This window comes from Crocodylus siamensis, chromosome 9, assembly GCF_052110815.1.
Source record: "Crocodylus siamensis isolate JL-2025a chromosome 9, ASM5211081v1, whole genome shotgun sequence".
Lineage (NCBI taxonomy): Eukaryota > Metazoa > Chordata > Crocodylia > Crocodylidae > Crocodylus > Crocodylus siamensis.
The window spans coordinates 33,020,471-33,042,193 of NC_143403.1; the positions used below are offsets into that span (position 1 = coordinate 33,020,471).

At 41.3% G+C, this 21,723-nt stretch overlaps 1 protein-coding gene across 1 annotated transcript in view; it reads left to right on the forward strand.

The window, feature by feature from the left end:
• Positions 1-21,430, forward strand: part of SMPD3 (sphingomyelin phosphodiesterase 3) — a 243,645-nt gene extending 222,215 nt beyond the window's left edge. The window contains exons 6-9 of the mRNA XM_090063297.1: positions 3,752-3,841; positions 8,063-8,126; positions 12,279-12,441; positions 16,084-21,430. Of these exons, the coding sequence (XP_089919423.1) occupies positions 3,752-3,841; positions 8,063-8,126; positions 12,279-12,441; positions 16,084-16,185 (419 nt within the window). The 3' untranslated portion in view covers positions 16,186-21,430. The remainder of the gene's footprint in view (positions 1-3,751; positions 3,842-8,062; positions 8,127-12,278; positions 12,442-16,083) is intronic.
• The last annotated feature ends 293 nt before the right edge of the window (positions 21,431-21,723 follow it).

Here is a 21,723-nt window from a genome sequence, read left to right on the forward strand (position 1 = left end):
TGACTGATGAAAGACTGACGCAAAGTACCTATTTAATAGGTTGGCTTTTTCCTCAGTGTCAGTTGTCAGTTGCCCCATCTGATTTAGCAGGGGTCCAACATTGCCCTTGCTTTTCCTCCGGCTCCCCACATATCTGAAAAAGGACTTTTTGTTGTCCTTGATGCCTGAAGCTAGTTGGAGTTCAGTTGCAGCCTTGGCTTTCCTGGTTTGGTCCCTGCAGGACCGGACCAGCGTGGAGTAATCCTCCTTGGAGGTGAATCCCGTCCTCCATCCTTTGTAGGCTTTCCTTTTTAGCCACAGTAGGTCCGCTAGGTCTCTGGAGAGCCAGGGGGGCTGCTGTGCCTTCTTGCTGCCTTTCCTCCGTGTTGGAATAGATTTAGCTTGTGCACTGAGGATCGCTTCCTTGAGAAGCAACCACTCTTCTTGAACTCCCAACTCCCTGGGGTCATGGTCCCTGAGGGCCTGACGGACTAGCCTCTTGAGCTTGTCAAAGTCGGCTTTTCTGAAGTCAAGGACTTCTGTGTTGCTGACTGACTTGCCAGCTTTACGGCGGATGGTGAAGGTGATCAGCTCGTGGTCGCTGTCACCCAACTTTCCATCAATCACTAGGTCGCCGATTAGGTCGTCCCCCGTAGCCAGTACCAGATAAAGCAGCGCTTTGCCTCTCGTTGGCCCATAGACTTCTTGAGTCAGGTAGAGGTCATTCACGCACGAGAGAAAGCTTTGCGCCCGCTCAGATTTTGCTGAGTGATCTTCCCAGGAGATGTCCGGGTAATTGAAGTCACCCATGACAACCAAGGTCCTGGAGCAAGCGGCCTCAGTCAGTTCCTGGGCGAACTCCTGGTCAAGCTCGGGACTTTGAGTGGGAGGTCTGTAGTAGACTCCCACCGTTGTGTCCCCTGTGCCGAATTCCCCACGAATTTTTACCCAGAGGGTCTCTAGCTGTCCATGCCGGTCGCCAACTTCAGCTTGCAGGGACATGTAGCTTTCCTTCACATAGAGAGCTACACCTTTAGTTCTATAGCAAAAGATATAAATGGTACAATCACATATAGCTATCTTGCTCACATATACCTTACAGCTGTCTTGAGAGTGATGGACAGTTAGTGCTAATGTGCTTCCAGACTGACATTTGTATTTGTTCCCTGCCTCTAACCCCTTTTAGTGGGAACTAGGGCTGGGACAAAGGGTAAATCTTGGATGTTGGTGGTTAAACTCTAGTTAGATTTCATATGGATAATTTCCTGCTATGACTTAATTTGCTACCAGTGCCATGTCACTCTTGTTATTCTACTGCCATTTAACAATTCCTGATAACAGAAGCTTGCCTTTTGCAAACTTGGTAAAAATAGAATTGATCCCCTGTAGGAGAAGACTTGATGTTGAACAGCATCCTGCATGTGTGATGTGTTGAGCTCAACCTTAACAAGTTTTTATTTCTGACTTAGAAAGAGACCATTTTTATGGATATTGTTGCCTTGACAATAGACAAAGCACAGGAACTTGTGAATGTTCTAGGGTTCCCTGTATGAAATTTGAACAGTTCATAACACATTCTAAAGTTTTAAAAGGTAGAAGTACTATAAAGAGGAAAATTAATGAGGGATAGCCATTTGAGGGTTTAAAAAGTGTATTGGATTTACAATAGTGCTGATATTTTCAGTGTAAGGGTCTGATTCTGCAACCATTCTTGAGGGCAGTGGTCACTACCAGAAATAGTAGATTCTGAATTAGAACTCACATAAACTGCTTGCCTAAAGCACTAATTTGTTTCTTTATACTATGGTTTGTTGCTATTTTAAATAGTTCTGCTGGTATATATTTGCCATTAGGTTCAAAATGCATGGAGAATAGTTGGTAACAATTAGACAGAAATTAAGTTGAGAACACAGATGGCATATCTGAGTGTGTTTTGGACTACTTCAGTACTCTAATTACCAACAATAACAATAAAATACTATTTATCTCTTTCATTCAATTATTATGTAATATGCTTAGTAAATTCTACATCCTGTGAAACAACTGAAGCATAAATTTATATCCTCAGTGGACTTATTGAAAATAATTATGTACGTACAAACCTCACCATTATAAAGTTAATTGGTCTCTGTGACAGAGTGGTCTGTCCCCTTAAAAAGAGACAGACAGCCCTGTTAAGAATGTTCACCTGTGGGGCATTCTGATAATGAGGGAATGTCCCACTGGGAGCTTTAAATGCTCTCTGGAAAGAAAGCAGAGGAGGAAAGCCAGTTTGAAAAGTGGGTTTTCTCTTAGTGACTGGAGAAAACAGAATTTGGTTTGTTTTGTTGTAGATTGAAGCTTGTGTTGTAGAGAATAAAACTACCTGAGAAATTAATAAAGGTGCTAACTTTCCTGCAGTAGGCAGCAGGATAAGTGACTTATTTCCATTCTCTTTCTCACTGCATAAAGTATACCCTCTGTATAATGGTGTAAAAATACTACACATAGTGGTGGCAATTCAGGCCTATTGAGACTAAGAGGATATTATTCACTTCTATTTATAAAATCACCGGAAGACACCAGTGCGATCAGTTCTCTGTTATACAAATGCATAGTAAAGGTCAGGGCTGGATTTTAAAAAAAAGATATTTAGGTACTAAGAAGGCAGAAAAGCCTAGTAGGATTTTCAAAAGTGCATAGCTCCTAACTTTCAGTAAATACTTCTGTATCTACTCTACTCCCTGCTTCAAAGGCGTGTGGATCCAAATTAAGATAAGGTGCAATAAGTAAGCATAAAAACAAAGTAAGTGGAGGTAGTTGGAAATGCCAAAAGTAACAGTGACAGAAAAATGATGGCGTGTACATTTCCATTTCTCACAATACATTATTTTAAGGATTATATGTCATTTATCACAATATATTACTTTAAGGATTTTAAACATATAAATCAATGTTAACTCTAAGAACAGATCCAGCTGATATAGGATCAGCTTTTAGTAACTAGCACAATTCTAGGCTCTGTCATTGTTGCTCTAGACTTCTTGTTTCTTGTCTGTAGAATGAGCCAGATGAAATGAATTGGAGGTTCAGTAACTGAATACTCCCCACCACCACAGTAGGAAAGGCCTGCTGTGTTGCTTGGCAGTCTGATAGAGGCTAGATATTGAATGGTCTAGAAACTTGTCCTGCCAAGCCAGAATTGATGCAAATTAACCAGGCAGTGTGAGACTTCTACTGTTCCATTTCAAAGGATCTAACCTGCTTTGAAAACAAAGGGGGCATTAATTTACTACTAAGTGCAGTAAACTACAACTGATTCAAAAAGGGGGGCATTTAAGAAAACGTCTAGTCAAAAGTGAACTCCTCTAGTTCATTTCTTCTTGACAAGAAAACCTCTAGTTCATTCCTTGTTGACAAGAATTTTTTAGATTAAATGTTTTTGTCATAAAATAGCAATTGCTTGAAATGAAAAGTTCACACAGGACCATGCCAGCTTCAACAGATCATCTGTCAGCCACAACTCAGGGGGTTCTGCTTTTTCTTTTAATGAACTACAGACTGTTATTAATATCTTAAAAACAAAATTAATCCCCATTAAATTAGTGCTGCTGGAGGCATGGCCAGAAAAGTTGCTACAGAGTGACAGGAGGAACTCCTAATATTAAATGCACCACTGGACTGGAGAGTTAAACTTGCCTTTTACATGGCAGCAATATACACTAGTGTTTCCCCTGTGACTACAGACTGTGTAATAGATTTGTCTTTCTTTGAATTTGTGCTTTCCTTGCAGAGGACAAGCTGGAGCAGCAGCATTCCCTGTTTACACGGTACAAGGACCCATGCAGACTTGGTCCTGGGGAGGAAAAAACATGGGCAATTGGTAAGGCTTTTGTCCTATCAGTGGTGAACCTATTTTAACCTTCGTTGCAATGCAGCACCTGTGTATGGTAGCATGTGGCACATCAAATGGATTCTAACAATAATTTAGTAGCAATTAAATATGTACAAGCTGCAGTTTTCAGTTACTATCTCTAACAACGTATATATAAGCATAAATTCATAAATTGTAAGGCCAGAAGGGACCTTGGAAGATCATCAGGTCCAGCCCCATGTACCAAGCAGGAAAGATAACTGGGGGTCAGGTGATCCCAGCAAGGTGACTGTCTAGTCTCCTCTTGAAGATTTCCAGGGTAGGTGATTGCACCACCTCGGGAGGGAGCTTACTTCAGTCTGGACACCCTGACTGTGAAGAAGTTTTTGCTAATGTTGAGCCTGAATCAATCTTTGAGGAGTTTCTGGTCATTACTCCTGTTTTTCCACTTGGGTGCCCTGGTGAACAGTTGCTCACTGAGCCCTTGATGTACTCCCCTAGCGTAGTGGTAAGTTGCTACCAGATCCCCTCTCAGCTTTCTTTTCCTCAGGCTGGAGAGTCCCAGATCCCTCAGCCTTTCCTCGTATGGCTTGCCTTTTTAAGGCTCTGATCATATGGGTGGCTCTTCTTTGGACACGCTTAAGCTTGTCCATGTCTTTGTTAAAATGTGGTGCCCAGAATTGGATGCAGCACTCCAGCTACAGTCTCACCAATGCTGAGTAGAGCGGAAGAATCACCTCCTTGGTTTTGCATCGATTGATACATGCCAGAGTATTATTTGCCTTACTGGCTACAGCATCGCACTGCTGGCTCATATTCACACTGTGGTCTATTATTACCCCCAGGTCCCTTTCATTTGTGGTGCTAGTCAGTTTAGTGCCGCCAAGCCAGTACATGTGTTGGGGGTTGCTTGTCCCGAGGTGGAGCACTTTACATTTCTCAAAGTTGAACTTCATCAGGTTCCAGTCCACCCAACTTGCTAACCTATCTAGGTCTGCCTGTATCTGTTGCCTATCTTCAAGCATGACCACACTGCCCCATAACTTGGTGCCATACACGAACTTGGCCAATGAGCTCTTCACCCCCGCATCCAAATCATTAATACAGATGTTGAAAAGTACTGGACCAATCGCCAATCCCTGAGGGACACTGCTGCCCACTTTGTGCTAGGATGATACAGATCTGTTCACGATGACTCTCTGGGTCCTATCCTGCAGCCAGTTTCTCACCCACCTGACTGTCTCGGAGTTAAGACCACAATCCTCCAATTTTCTCACAAGGACATCATCGAATACTAGATCAAAGGCCTTCTGGAAGTCTAGGTATACAATGTCAACCTGCTCTCTTGTGTCCTGGTGGTGAGTTACCTGGTCATAGAAGATGAGGCAAGACCTGCCCATGACAAAGCCATGCTGGCTGTCATTCAGAAACTTACCTTCTGCAAGCTTATCACAAATAGACTCCTTGATGAACTTTTCTAGGCTTTTTCCTAGGATGGAAATTAGGCTGGTTGGCCTATAGTTACCTGGATCCTCCCTCCTGCCTTTCTTGTGGATGGGCACAACATTGGCCCTCTTCCAGTCCTCAGGGACTTCTCCAAAGAACCACGAGTTCTGGAAAAGTTTCACCAGGGGTTTTGCAATGACTTTGGCCAGCTCCTTCAGCACTCTTAGATGAAGATCATCCGGTCCCGCTGACTTGTATACATCCAATTTTATTAATTGGCCATACAACAATTCTATGGCAATAGTAGGAGGGTGATTATTCCTACCATACTCGTCCTCTAATCTACCTAGCATGGTTTTCCTCTTGGTCTAGTGAAAAACTGAGGGAAAGAAGTCATTCAGGAGTTCAGCTTTCTCCTGGGTAACCAGCTCTCCTGAGTTGCTGAGTAATGGTCCCACACTCCCATTTGTTTTTCTGCTGTTCCCTATGTAGCTGAAGGAAGGACTTCTTATTGTCCTTGATTCCCATTGCTAATCTAAGTTTGGTCACCACTCTAGCCTGTCTTATCTGTTCCCTGCAAATTCAGGCCATCGTGGAATAGTCCTCCTTGGGACCCACCTCAAGCTTCCATTGTTTATAAGCCTCTTTCTTCTTTCTTAAGAGGACCATGATTTCCTTGTTTAGGCAAGAGGGCTTCCCAGCCCTTCTGTTATCTTTTCTCCCCCATGGGAATGGACTTCCTTTGTGTTTCAAGGATCATGTCCTTAAGGAACAACTACTCTTCATGCACATCTTTCACTTTCAGTCCCTGGTCCTGCAGCACTTGCCCTACCAGTGACTTAAGCTTGTTGAAATTTGTATTTTTGAAGTCCAAGACTTCAATCCTGTTATCTGATTTGTTTGCCCTATGTCAGACAGTGAACATGATGGTTTCATGGTCACTGTTGTCCAGACTTCCCTCTATATTTAAGTTGGTCACCAAACCATCTCCTTTGTCCAGGACCAAATCCAGCACAGCATCACCTCTGGTGCAGCAGACCATGCACCTCCTGAGTCAGGAACACCTCCCACCTCCTTGACACAGTTCAGGAAGGATCATGACCGATCCAACTTGCCCAAGTGTTCCTCCCAGGAGATGTCTGGATAATTAAAATCGCACATGACGACTATGTCACATGCACGTGTGGCCTCAGTCAATTCTTGGGTGAACTCCAGATTGAGTTCCTCCCCCTGGTTTGGTGGTCTGTAGTATACACCTACAGTTAGGTAACTCTCACTGTGCGCCCCCCGCAACTTGACCCACAGGGTTTCAAGTTGTGTATTTTGGGAGCTGATATCAGCCTCCAAGGAGGTATACTGCTCTTTCACATAGGGAGCAATGACTCCACCTTTCTTCCCTACCCAGTCGCTTCTATGCAGGGTGTAGCCCTCTATAGCTACACTCCAGTCATGTGAGGCATCCTACCAGGTCTCCATAATCCCTAGTAGGTCATTATGCATACTGGAGAATAGGAGAGCTAACTCCTCCTGCTTGTTCCCCATGTTCCTGACATTAGTATATAGGCACCCGAGTCCTCCTATTGAGGCCCCCATTTTCCTGTCCCAGTGATGGGGAAACTATTCCCTCAGCTCCCACAAAAGTGGCTCTCCCAGTGTCCCTATATACAGAGCTTACTTGTATGTTGATCCCAGGACATGTTGGAATTTGTGTATCCCTGTCCCCCAGCAATCTTATTTTAAAGCCCTGTCCAAAAGATCGGCCATCCTGGCCGCGAACAGGGACTTACCTTTCCTTGTGAGGTGGATGCCATCCCTTTCCAGGAGTTCTCTCCCCCTGAAGTGCGTGCTGTGGTCAAGGAATCCAAAGCCTTTTCAGTGGCACCAGCATCAGACTCACTGGTTCAATTCATCCTCTCCTTCTGGGACCATGGCCTGAAACAGGGAGTACAGAAATAAAGACTACCTGGACCCCCGACCCCTTGAGCCCAGCCCCCAGAGTCCTATAGTTGCTCATGACCTGGTCTGGATTACTCCTGGCCATGTCATTAGTTCCCACATAGATGAGGAGCATGGGGTAGTAGTTGGAGGGCTGAATGAGGCTGGGGATCCTCTCCACTACATCTCAAATGCACGAGCCCCTGGGAGGCAGCAGACCTCATGGGCTAGGGGGTCTGGCCGGCAGATGGGTCCCTCACTGCCCTGCTGGAGAAAGTCCCTGACCACCACCACCTTACACCTCCTCTTGGCAGTAGTAGCAAGCAGCTTACCCTCCTCCTCTTCTGGTGTTACCCTAGAGCCCTTTAGTCGCTTATGACCTGGTCTGGATTACTCCTGGCCATGTCATTAGTTCCCACATAGATGAAGAGAATGGGGTAGTAGTTGGAGGGCTAGACAAGCCATCCTCCCCTTCCGGCCACCTCATGTGAGAAGGGGAGCGTACCTGTTGTGCAGGGCAAGGAAGGAGCTGCCCTGGCCCTGTGTTTCCCAGAACGTGAGGTGACTGTCTTCCAGGTTGCTCTGGGTAAACCCCAACATTTCTTAACTGGATTATAAAGGACAAGGCTTAAAGTCCCTGAAAAGAGGACAGATATTTCATTAAACCCATATATCAATATCACCTTACCCTAGTCCAAAAGCAACTGCAAAGAGAGTTTAAAATGATATCGCCTTTAATGCACTTTGATTCACGCCTGTATGCTATCTTTGTACTTCCATAAATAACTACACAAGGTGCAAGCAGCAGTAGGTATGCTGATTCAGTCACTTGTTCCTTTCTGTTCACAGGTACCTTGTTAGATCCTGAAGGATTATATGATGATGAAGTGTGCACTCCAGATAATCTACAGAAGTATGCACCCTCTCTCTCTCTTTCATCATTTAGTCAGTTCCCTGTGGTTTCCAATTCTGATTTAGTCCAGTGATTGTCAGTCTTTTTAGACTTAAGCCACCCACTGGAAAACACTAGCTTTTAACTTTCACTCATATCTTAACTACAGAAAAATAACAGAGCAATTATTTCAAAGAATTTAGGAAAAAACACAATAGGTTGGCATGTTTTGACAGTATGGATTCCTATTTGGGTGGGGTATTGGGATGCCTGAAAGAGTAGACCTACATTAATTTTCTGATTTGTGGGATGACTCACCCAAACTCTGTGTTGAAAGGTTAAATGTCACCAGTTACAGCTCCCTAACCTCCATGAGTACATCTACACATACAATTATTGTGAAGAAATAAATTCTGGAGAAGCTGAGCTGGAGTAAGCAGCTCCTGGGCACATCATCTACATGTGCGCATCATCTACATGCATACAGCAAATTGAGCCAGGCCCAGCTGGCTGGGCTGACAGGGTGCAATTTATGCCCCCAGTTACTATCTACACATGTGTTTCAGCACAATAAAGTTCTGTGCTCTAGGATAGTACTATCCCTGACACTACTATCCTACAGCAGAATTAGTTTACCAAGCCTAATGCCAGTGCACAAGTAAACAGTGATACTTTACTGTGGAGTCTACATTAAAATGCATATGTAGATGCACCCCATGTGTCATTATGTGCTTGTGTTCAGCACAAAAAATCTGATCACTATTAGAAATTATCTTGGTTGATTAGCTGGGTTGATTACTTATACGAAGTTCTCTGATGCGTGTAAATCTAAACCTTAATGTGACAGGTAGCAATTAAAACTCCTTTTTCATGAGCACTTGTGTAGGTAACTCACTCAATGAAATGATCACAAAAAGTAAATATAAAAGGGTTGCAAGTATGACTGAAGCACATCTATCTTTTTACTAAAAGATACAATGTAGAGAATTTTCGGTATTAGTCCAGCCTTGCTCAAGTGTTTGCTTTAGCAAAGTAAAGATTGGCTGCTTACTTTCAGGAATGATCCATTTTATCACAACCAGATTGTTTTACAGCCAGCTCTGAAAACTATGCTACTTGTGAAATTCTCTTTTAGATTCAAGAAAACAAACAGTTTGATTTACCATATTACAGATTGAGAATGCTTGAATAAATTAATTGAACATAATTTATTAGATAATCGTTCAAATTTGAAATAACACAGATGAATGAAAATTTCCCTTTGTGAGCTAGTTATTAGGTCTAGGACTTCAATAATGATCAGAACCTTGATTCTTAAATAAATCAGAAGCCTTCATTTGCCACAGACTTATAACCTGCCACAGCTTTTTGTTACAGTTTTTATCTTTCAAAGGTCGGTAAAACACTGCTTATAAGAATCAAGTGTAATAAGTTGCATCATTTGCATTTATTCCTAATTTGCCAAAAAATTAATGTTTTTTGTTAGTGTTGTGATACTTGCCTTTTTCCAGTTCAGAACCTTCTACAGTAGGGGATGTTGAGAAATGGTGAAACCAGGGGATGGTTTTCACTCTCAAACATTTCAAACAGGTCTGGTGTCTCTCATCTAACACACACATGCCCATATACACACAGGAGAATTACTGATGATGTCACCCTTTCAAAATCATTTAAAAATGTCAGGTAATCAGGTCATGTCTTATTTTTTTCCAAGGTAAACTTAAAGGCTTTGTACCTGCTAGGACCCAAGTTCATGGCTCAGTGTTTCTCCTGGGACAGTTGATGATGTAGCTTAATGATGTAATCAACTCTTACAAGGGAAACCACAAAACCCTGAGCTCAGGTTCTGGCAGGTAAGTAGAGGAAATGATTTTCAACTATTCTGTTTTGAAAATCATTTATTGGTACATTTGGGGCCAAATTTTTAGAAGAATCAATGCACAGTGTACACATTTGCATGTCTGAGTTACATGCAATATTACTATTGCTGCATTTGCTAATAAGCACTTGTAAGTCTGATGTCCTGCATGTGCAGTTGCTGCAGCAGTATGTGCAAATGCAGTAGCTGCATGTACAAAATGTGGACACATTGTTGCTTGCACAACTGTGCATGACTTTTCTCCACAATTACAGAATAGAGCCCGTTACTTTTACACATGTATTATTAATAATTTTAATTTTATGTTTATTTTTAACAAAACTCCTTGAGCACAAGTTTATCCCTTAATAGGATATAAGAAAGTAAATCAGTGCTACTGCCATGTCTGATGGTTTTTACTTTTGCAGTGTACTCAAGATGTATATAATTGACCAGACTAGTACAGAGGTGATTTGTAAAAGTTAAATTAGGAGAGGAATGGTGTATTGGCCCTAGTGCAACACTGGGCATTAGAAACTCGAATTCTAATCGTAATTATCACCAGATATGGCAGCAGCTAGCATGACTAAGAACCTGTTACACCTTGTGCTGTAAATCAGACAAATGTTGATCACTTTAGTGCTAGCATGGAGTTTGGAGCAGTCACACCTTAAGGCTAAAAACATTCTGACTGTCCCACTTGCACAGCTATGACTTGCCACTAGAGGCCTGGTGAGCCAGGACAAGATCCTATCCCTGCTGTCTGGGCAGGGGTGTGAGAGATGGATTGAGAGGGGTGGGGGCAGGAACATGCAACTATCAATATCACCTGCCTCCCCTGGAGCCTGGTGCAGGCAGTATGCTGGTGGCTCCCCATGATGAGGCATTGCCTTCCCCTCATCCTTCTTTCTCCTCCCCTCCCCTCCTCACCATCACTACCGCCACTGCTAAATGCTCCCAGCAGCCGTGGGAGGAAACCAGCAGGGCAGTGCAATGCATTTCTCCTGGGTGAGGCAACAATGGAGCAGTCAGTGCCTCCCTGGGCCAGGTAGCAGAGCCAGTGCCAGAGCCCCCCCTGCACATTGCCCTCTGCATACTTGGCACCATCTCACACAACTTTCCTCTTTCTCTTGTGCTGGCCCATGCTCTGGCTGCCCTGCAGCACCATCCTCGTGCACCAATTCCAGCTTTCCATGCCTCACTCCCTACCAGCTCCAGTTTACCTCAGGCTGTCACCATCTTCAGCTGTGAACTGAAACACCATGTGGAGAAGGGTCCACTGCATCCTAGGATACTGGAGAACTTCAGCTTGAGTGCCACAGCTGTGGGGAGTGAACACACTTTAATAGAACAGGAGCAAGGTTATGCAGATCACAGAGAATCCTGCCCTGAAGTCATGTAACTTTGAAACACGTTATGAGTGCTTTAAGCCAGTTAAAAGTGTTGAGCTAGTTAAAACCCAGTCTAGGGGTTAAGAGGTCCAGCAGCACCTAAAATTACCATGTAACAGGGCCCCAAAGTCCAATGGGAATTATACCTACCTACTTTAAAGGGGTGTAGTAAGGACTTTTTAACCTCTGTATATTGCCATATGAGAATAAATCAAATCTTTTTTAACTACTATTTAGTTTGAGTTTAGATTAAATGTAATTGTTTCAGTAATACTCTGTCAAATACATAGATTCAAACTGATAAACCAGTTTATGATACTGTTCAGGGATCCTATGCAAAACATTCCTATCCAAATTCAAGTGATTTAGAAAGACATTACACTGAGATACATTTGTCCACTCTGATCAAAGCACAAAAGTCTATTCTAAAGTAATCTGCAAGACTTAGTTTCCCATACTGGTAGCTGTATAATTATTAAGTTTCAATGAGGAAAGACTGATGCAATACACTGCAGGTTTCAGGAGCAAAATCCACTTCTTAGAGCTATAGGATTCATCTTGACCCAGAAAATTCTGCTTTCCATGCTACTGACTTTGGGCACTGACCGACATGGACAGAACTTAATGCACACATTAAGAGACTCACTTTAAGAATGTAAGAGCAGAGTTTTTGCACTTAAGTCATCTGCAAATTACTACCCCCTTCCACACAAAAAAATATATGGCTGGAAAAAGGTATTTTGGACCACAACTGATTATACTGTAAATCCTGTCAGCAGGTACCAGCTCTTACTTTGTATTTATCAATACCCAGCACAAATGAGGACCCATGGGCCCTGTTGTAATACAAAAGATGGTACCTTGTCATACACATTGGAACAGAACTGGAAGACCTTTAATAGGCCTGTGTTTTTTGTAAAACAGGGTGCTGGAAAATGAAGAAGGAAGGAAAGGTTACCTAGTCTATCCCACCAGCAAGAACCATAGTTCAAGTCAAAAGGGGAGGAAGTCATCACTAAAAGGCAATGGGAGAAGGATTGACTACATGCTTTACACAGAAGAGGGTCTCTATCTGGAATGGAAAGTGGTGAGTTTTACAATAAAATAAACTGTAACTCAGTGTGAAATGCTTGGACGGTACATCAGCTCCTATAGGTTTCCTGAGAGGAGTTAATTTAAATTCAAGTTTCTAAAGTGTCTTTAAAGGAAGTCCATCATTCAGACCCCTTTTGCTGGTATTACCTGACTTCTTCTAATTTCTGGGACTTCTGGAGTGAGAAAGGAGTGACTTTTGTGGGTATAGGAGTGATTTATCAGCTTCTCAGCTGTACAAGCAATATCAGATCATGTTTGATCAGACTTCTATGAACATAAGCTGAGGATCAGGAATGCATAAAACCTCAAAAACAGGTTTAGCTGAAAGGAGTTTGATGCCCAAGTCCATATTTCACGTAGCACTAGTGAGTGTGTGATCTAATATCTTTTAATATATTTGTGTAGTAACTAGCAATTGGTTGGGGACTCCAGGTAATCAACTTGTTACTAACTGCTGTAATACAGGTCATGTCCTTAAATTTATCAGAAATAATTATTGTGGGTCAGAAGCTTTTCATCCTTACATCTACTGGCATTCTTATCTTTTACGTGATGGTCTCTGAACTTTTCTTAAAACTTTGTAGTGTATCCTTTTTGAATTAACAGATGATGACGACAAAAAAAATCTTTTCATACAACCTTCATCTAGTACAGGGCTTCGCAAATTTTTAAGTGGCTGCTGCTCGGCAAACCATGGCCCAGCAGTCACAGCTGACCATGGCCAGAATTTCTGGCCAGCAGACAGGTAAGGATACCCCCACCCCTCATACGGGAGGATAGTCCAAACCCTGTGCTACCACGGGCCCCTGTGAAAGGAACCTCTCCACCTGGCTCTGGGGGGCCACGGTTTTCTGGTCCACAGCCACTTCCAGTCCAGCAGCTGACTATGCTGTGGACCAGCAGGCAAACCATGGCCTGAGATTGAGAACCCCTGATCTAGAAGATCTTTAAAAGGGTTTTATTTTATTCTAAATAAACCTTCACCATAATCCTATATTATAGACAGAGTTGGTAACACTGTCCATGCATAACATTGCCTGACATTGCTCACTGTAGGACCACCAAAAAGGCAAGGTCCTGTGTAAAAGGAAGTCTGTGAAAATGTAAGGGCTCCATGTATGCATGTGCATGGGGAGGGCAAATTAATTGTGCCCAGGCATCCTTCATTCTGACATTTTCTAATTTTTGAATGCTTAACTTTGTAACCTGAGGGTTTTTTAATGTGTGTGTATAGTTATATAATAGGTGATACAGTTAGAACAAGGGTAGGGAAAATTACTTTTAAGTATTAAGTATCTATACAACTATATATCTGTATTAAAAAGTATCTATACAACTTTCTGTGAGAAGCTCCACAGGAGATGGAACGAGGGAGTGGTGTTATGTAAAGGATATTTCATTTTCTGCACGCAAAGAAACCTATTTAAGATTGTCTTCTAAGCAGAGAGGTTAGTTTGGTAGCTAAATTCGCTGAAGTACCATGTGCACTGGACATGCTCCATTCTGGAACTGAACAGAATTTTCCTTACCCTTGTTCATCTGACTGATGTAGACTGGGATATAGGGAGGTTGAGGAGCTGGACCCAAAGGAATAAGTAGGTGCTTGACTAGAAGGAGGCCTTGGACTAGAGCAGGCTAGCATGCTAGAGGGGTCTGTTTAAAAAAAAAAAAAAAAAAAGACAACATTCCCTTCAGTACCTAGGTTGCAACCAGAATGCCTGAATCTTCATATTCTTCTCCCACCAACAAATATCTATGAAACCAATTGTCAAAACAAGTGCCTTACCTCCCTCTGATAGCTCACAACCTGACACCACCTTCTCTGTTAGCTTGAGTGGCAGAGGTTCCAACATTTCTAAACTTGCTCATAGCAATATGGTTGCACATGATGAAATATGGATTTTTCTCTTTTTTTTTTCTTTTTAGTTTTTTCTCCCCTAAGGATAAAGGAAATGACATTAGATTTAGGGAATGCCAAAATTAAGCTTGCATGTATAAGCTTAACTTGTCTGCCTTATACATATTCACTATGGTATGTTCTAACACACGATTGCATAATGTTTCTTCCCCACGGGATAGAATGGGCAGCATTCTGTGAACAAATGAGAGTTTTGTAGTTAGTGAGACTTTTGAATGTTGGACTCCTGCCACATTTGTTGCAGAAGTTGAAAGCTGTATAATGTTTGAACTACAAGAAGAGAAACAAGGGTCTTGTTAATTTAGACAGGTGAATGCTATTCTGAAGAACATGTTTTTTAGCTTGTTGCTGCCATGGGGTTTCTGAGATGCTGGGCAAGCCATTTAAAATTTCTTCAAAGGTAATCAATAATGTTTTTTCTCATTGCCTGGATGCCTGACTTGACTTGACACTGGGGTCTGATTTGCAGAACTTTTGGCCACTCATAACTACCCTTGAAGTTAATGAATGCTCTACTTTGAACAAGCACTGCTGTAAAATGCTCTCTGAAAAATCACAGATTTCTCAAATTGAGCAACTTAAAATTAATAAACACTTTAATTATTTTATCTGTTATAATTTCCTTGTTTGTAATGCTAAACTGCCTTGAGCCTTTTCTGAGGAGGGCAGCATAGAAATCTAATAAATAAAACATGTTTCTGTTCCTCAGTTACTAATCAATAAACTGGGAGTAATATTAATTCTAGGGGTGTTGTGGAGTTACAGATGGTTCAGAAAATAAACCCCAACAAACACTTCCATGCTAGAGATTGACCACCATAAAAAGCCCATAAGTGATGATTTTTGTATGCAGAACCAGGCATTGAATGATGTGCTGAAATAAGGCCTGAGGCAGTTCACTGAACAGCAAAAATAAAATGAAATATAGAACAGCTGTACACTCAGTGGGAATTATACATCCTGTCCACTAAATGAGGCAGAGGTCCTTTGGGAGGAAAATAGCATGCTATCATGTCACTAGTCTATCATAATGCATATGCACAAAGTTGCCAAATTGAGGTTGTATAGGAAACTTTCATTCTGGCATTGCCTACCTTTTGAGTGCTTGCTTTACAATTTTAATGTTTCTCAAATGTAGCTTTTCTGGGTGATTATTAGATGCACTCTTTATACTTACCACTTCCTGGGGAATGAGAGAAAAGCTGTCTCTGGCTTCATTAGAGCAACAGCTGTTTAATAGCTCTCAGCAACAAGACACTATGTTACAAGAGTAAACTAAGAGAAATGCAAGAGAAATATATGTAGGCAGAATGTTGTTATTCATACTGAAGTTTTCCCAGGATACAGGCTGGAAGTTTCAAATGAACCTCAGACCTGGATGCCTAAATCCTTTAGTTTATTTTAAATATTCTAGCTACTGCAGTCAGGACCCTTCCCCAATAGATTCAACCCTGTTCATTACTGTTATAGCATCTGTGCGTTATAGTGGAGAGATTCCAGCAGTGGCACTGATCCCTTATGTGCACCAATTACCCTGTCTCCCTGCAGAGGTACTCTGGCTGGCTCCTCACTAACACTATGGAGTCCCTATCCATAAAACCAGGGAGACACATTTTAAACTTCAGAAAGTCAGCTGAGAGGAGACAGTAAATCCTGGCTTGATGTATGAGAGAACATACCACACTGATTTTGGAACTATCCCCTTTTTCTCTACAGGACGTGGAAGAGTTCAGCTTTATTACCCAGTTAGCAGGTTTGACAGACCATCTGCCTGTTGCCATGCGTCTGATGGTATCTACGGGGGAAGATGATCCTTAAAACTGACCAGCTTAGAAGATCAGAAGCAGAAAGTTTCAACTTGTGACATATAGAAGAAGATAGGGAAGAATGTTGCTGGTGCCACATTAAGAAAAATTACTGGACCTGACCCATGCTATCCCCAACTCCATCTCCTTTCAAGTTCCCCTCCAAAATGTACCAACATTTGGGGACATAAAGAGGGAAGAAATTATGTGGGTTTGGACCAGTAACAAACCACTATCACAAGTTGCTCAGGCAACAGGGCAGGCCTTTATCTCAATACTTTCACTGTGGACTGAAAGGAACCAAGATAGAAGTCCCAATTCCTTTTGAACCAGTGCCATTCTTACTAAAATATGTTTTTATACTAATATATAGCACAATTTAGTTTGTAATCGGTCTGTGAGTTAGTGCTGCCCAATGGTTTTTGCATAATTTCTTTGTATAATTAAGAAACTAAAACTTTTTTCTTTTCTTTTCTTTTCTCTTTTTTAGCCTGTTAATGTTGTAGTAGCATGCCTGTGTCAGTAGCATGCTCCCGCATTGCATGCCACTTTGACACAAAATAGTCATTAAGATACCATGGGGGAAAATAAAAATAGAAATGGGAATTCAAAGTCAGAAACTAGCCAAAGAAAAGTATTCTGGGACTGGCTAGCAATTTTTCAATTAGCTTGATGGGTTTTAAAAGTAAAATCTATGTTCAGTTTGCAGATAAAGATTTTTCTTTCAGAGCCCTCAGTTTAAGGATGAGACTGAAAATTGAGAAATTAAACATTCAAAATTCACTTCTACTGTTATTTATCTACCTTTTATTTTCCTTTCCCACATCTAAAGCCGTTCTATTTCCAGTACGAGGAAACAGAGCATGTTATGATAGTGTAAATAGATTCATGTAGTACTGCTGGTAACACTGGAGCCAATGTTCTGCCTTTGCTGGAAAGAGTTAAGAAATGGCTTGTAAGATGCATGCTAGATATTGGGTTAAACATGAACAGAGAAAGCGATGTTTTCAGGAAACGGAGCCGAGTAAGAGAAATAAAGACAGTGTAAGATTGATTTTCAAAGGAACGAATATATTTTGAGAGAACCAGAAAATGGTAGCTGGCAGCAGAATAAAGAGAATGGAACTGTGAATCCTAATATAAAAGACCTCTCTTCTGAACTGAAGGTAATTTTTCATGTGTTAGAGGTGATCCCACATTGTTTATACACTCATGGACTTCATAGGAGTCTTGACCATTTGATTTTTTTTCCCCCACCATGTAGATGCATCTTAGCATTGATTCTCTTTACCTTTCTGTCCCCAAGACCTTCTCACCTACCCTATCCCTTCTTACCTCTCTGACCCTAAATTATTAAACAAAAAATTAGGGGTGAGATTAATAACTGGGGGCTTCTCCCCCCCTTGTTTTTTTAAGGATTTAAAATGAGACAAGAGCAAGGGCACACATGGCAGCAGAAGGGGACACTGCTCTGAAGAAATGTGCATTGTTCCATCAAAACTGGTGGGAGATACTGCTGGGCCCACAACATCAGCTATATATCCTTTACTTATTAAGCCAACTTAATACTTATGTTTTCCTTCAGTCTAACCCTATTTTATGTTATAAAGTGTTTTCTCCATTCCTTTCCTATTTCTTTTTTTAAAGAAAATGGAAGACTATGTAAATTTAAGCTTTAGCTATACACACACACACACACACACACACACACACACACACACACACTTGTTTCTGTTTAACTGTTTCAGTTAAACTATCACAGACTCCTGTGTGTATGCTTATTCTGGTTTAGCATAAACCTGTTGCAAATAGGATAAAACAAAGCCAAAATAGCAACAAAGGTTTAAATAGCAACTAAGGCTATGTGTAGACGAAATGAGGAGTGTGTGTGCATGACACTTTAAAGTGGGCTAAATGCTTTTGCATCGCTTTAATGGTGTTGGTGTTTTCATGCCTCAGCAGCGTATTGCGCATTAATTCCAGCTGTTGTAGGAAATTCAGTGGCATAATGCGCCTTAAATGACTTGGGGTGCAACAAACTAAAAGTCTTCTGAGAAATTTTAGTTTGCTGCCCCTACAGCTGCGGAGCGAAGCACCAGGCTTCATGCAGCTCCACAACTCTGCAGGAAGCCCTGCAGGCAACCTGATAGCAGCACAGGAAGGCAAGCTCCACCCAAGAAAAGTGGTGAGCCTGATCCATTTTTTTCCCCCCCTGGAGCCTGCCTGCCTGAACTACGTAGGGGCCCGGTTGCTTCCTTCCACAGCTGCAGTGCCCCCTGGGACTGCCCAAGCTGGGTGCTGCCTGGTGGGGGCGGGGGGCATCACTGAGGGAAGCATCAGCCCCCCGCAGCCCAGGGACCGCTCCCCCCACCAGTAGCTCGCTCTCCTCTCCTTACCACCAGAGAGGCAGGCAAGTTGGGTGTGTGCATGACACGGGGGTTTAATTGGCTCTAAGTTGAAGCGGTGTTTTTAAAAACCCACCACTCTAATTATGGGCCTTCATTTCATCTACACATGCTGTAGAGTCTGTGCAACTTCCTAGTGTAGCTAACTGGATTTTTTTTAAATCAACATTTTAGTTAAACCAGTATCAATCACTCTGCATATAGAGGAGACCATAGTGATCATGAAAGTAAAGGACTGAGAGATTTGGCTAGACCTCAGCAGGGCTATGCAAGTTCCCGGCTCTGCCAGTGCAGCTCAACCTTGACTTGTCATTTCTCCCATTTTCCTGTCTTCACCTCCTTTGAACAGACTTCCTCTTATAACTAAATTGTGCCAAACTGCATGGTGGTTGGCAATGTGCACCAAATAGAGACTAGAATGAAACCAGACTGGTTCCCCCCTTTGGGACAGAAGAGGGGCTAAAGGCTGAAGCTTATAGAGTTGGAAGTTTTTGTGTGCTAGCCCACTTCCCCGCCTGTTCTCCTCTGGGCAGATTTCTTTACATACTCATGAGCACATATGGTTTCTTAGCTCTCCCTTGAACTGAGAAAGACTTGTACCTGAAATAGTGCTTTTAATCCTATTTTCTATCTTGCTTGTATTTTATTAACCTTTTTAAAAACAGTATCAGTAGGAATTTGTGCACTCTCCAGCAGCTCTGCTACCATATTGCTATCAATAGTAAAATTAAATCTTACAGTATTTTTAATAGCTTTCCTAATGTAAATTAGTTTGATATCAAATTCACTAAATATCAGTTAGAGTAGCTAAATTTGACACTGTGTGGGATATAATCATAAAAATTACTGCCAAACAAGGTTACATTATTTACAGTAAAACTAATGTAGTCTAAATTATTTTCAGTTTAGTTCTGTGAAATCCATGCCGACTAAAACACCAGGCACTTTCGTCAACTTTTTGAGATACGTTGAGAAATATTTTTTCAATTTTGAAGTAAACGGTTTTAGATTTTGATGTTAGTTTTTCAGTGATCTGTTTTTAATGGTAGCAAAATAGTTGTAAAACAGTCTCTATTTTAAAGAAAATACTAACCAATGTAGTTAGTTCTTACTAATTTACTGTCTTATGGATCTAACTTTGCAAAAGGATGATGCTGAGAGGTACAGCATTGTGATGCCATTGTGTATAAATGCTCCTTGCTTTATTGCATCAACCCTGTGCCTTCTGATGCCTTGATATGCTTGAGGGATTTAGAGTATCTGTAGTGGGAAATAGCAGAGCATATGCTTTCCGCTCCAGAAAACAGTGTGTCAGGTGAAGAAACCAAAATTCTGTCATTACTCTTATTCTATATGATGGTTCCGAGAGAATTAATTCAGACAATGATACTGGCAGGGTATTTGGTGTTTGCCTTAGAACTCACGACATGTGCTGAATTTTTTTTTCAGTGATTCCATAAAATTAGTCCACAGGAAATTAAACCACAAGCAACTCCTCAGAGGTCAATCCAAGCCTGATTAAGGGCAGTATGACCAAGCCTAACAGCGGTATGTGCTCTATAAACAGTTTGAGTTAAATTTACACAACAGCTATTCTCTCCACTCCGCATAAGAATTTCAGCTGTCTCCAAAGAGTGGGTGTGATCATACTCCTTGGTCATCATACTCCTTTTCATTAAATAATTAGTATCACTGAACCTCAGTATTAGTTCTTGATGGCATGCACGTAGATATTGTAGGTAAGTGTCACCTAACAGCTTTAAAAAAAGGTAACACACACAAATACCTATTTATGATCTAATGAGGAATTGTGCTACAACATGTCTCAAGCTCTGAGTGAACCTGACAATATATTGTAGAAGAAATCCAAAGACAATGCTCTACAGTATAATGCTATATTTATGATTGGTCAGTGTCCTCTCATGTCATGGCTGTGGTACAGACCCAGTGTAAAGAACCAAGAAAAATTGGCTACTCAGGAAAGGGTTAATTTTACTCATTATTGACGTCATAGGAAATTGCAGGAAGCTGCATCCTGCTGGATTGAGCCCTACAACTGAGGGTACTTTGAAAGCTGGTCTCTTTGAAGGAGGTTACCAATAACCTCTCATGCAGGTTACTGCAATATCTTGCCTCAGATGCTTTCAGTCAGTTGCATTACACCCCAGCCCTACTTGTTGGATGAAGCATGAAGATTTATTAGGGGACCCTTGGAAAATTTTGTTGGTTGGTGTGTTTTAAATGGCATTCATTCAGTGATACAGATTAAACAGACCTGAGTTTGTACAGTTTAGTATCAGAACTGCTTTTGAGCCACTTTATTGGCCCAAGTACAGCTTGTCAGATTTAATACATATCATCAGCTCTGAAAATGAAATGTTTTTCCCTGCCTTTGGGTCAAGAGGGATAAGAAGAAGAATGCATAGTAAAGTGTATAGAAAAAACTCCTGCCTCAGTTATCCATGGTCACAGTGTTACTGAAGATTTCACTTGTCCTTGCCATCTTGTTTTAAATATGATTATTAATTTTGATGCTTTTTAAATAGTGTATTATTGCTAAGGTTTAGAAATCCTATATAAAATAATCTTTTTTTATTTCAATGATTTTTCGGTATTGTATCCTTCTGAGAATCTAATGTTTTTATATGGTAAGCACACACCTTCTGACATTTTGTTATAAATGTATTTAAAAAAAACAGCAAAAAAACCAAACATGTTCATTGGTTTCTCTGCCTGTATGAAAACCACAAACTTATACCCGATAAAAACAAGATATTTTGAAAAAGATTACTTTTTCTTTTCCTTATTGGTGCTGAAAGGAATTATTGGATGATGCAAATGAGTTAATAAAACTTCAAGGCTCAAATGTTTCCTTGCAGTCTACTTATTACTTTGGTTACAATATATCGGAGTCTAAAAATAAATATTGAAAAAAGTCTGCTGCCACTTACAGAAATTTGAATCCTTCATTGAGTTCTTCGCTTTAATCATTCCGCCTTTCCCCAATATTATTACTGTTTATTTTACAAGAGTATCAAGGCACACAAAGTAAAAATCTCACTGTTTCAGGAATTGTGCAAACATAAGTATTGCTTGCAAATCCAGGGAACTTGTTCTTCTGCTATATTTGGGACTGGTGAAGACTC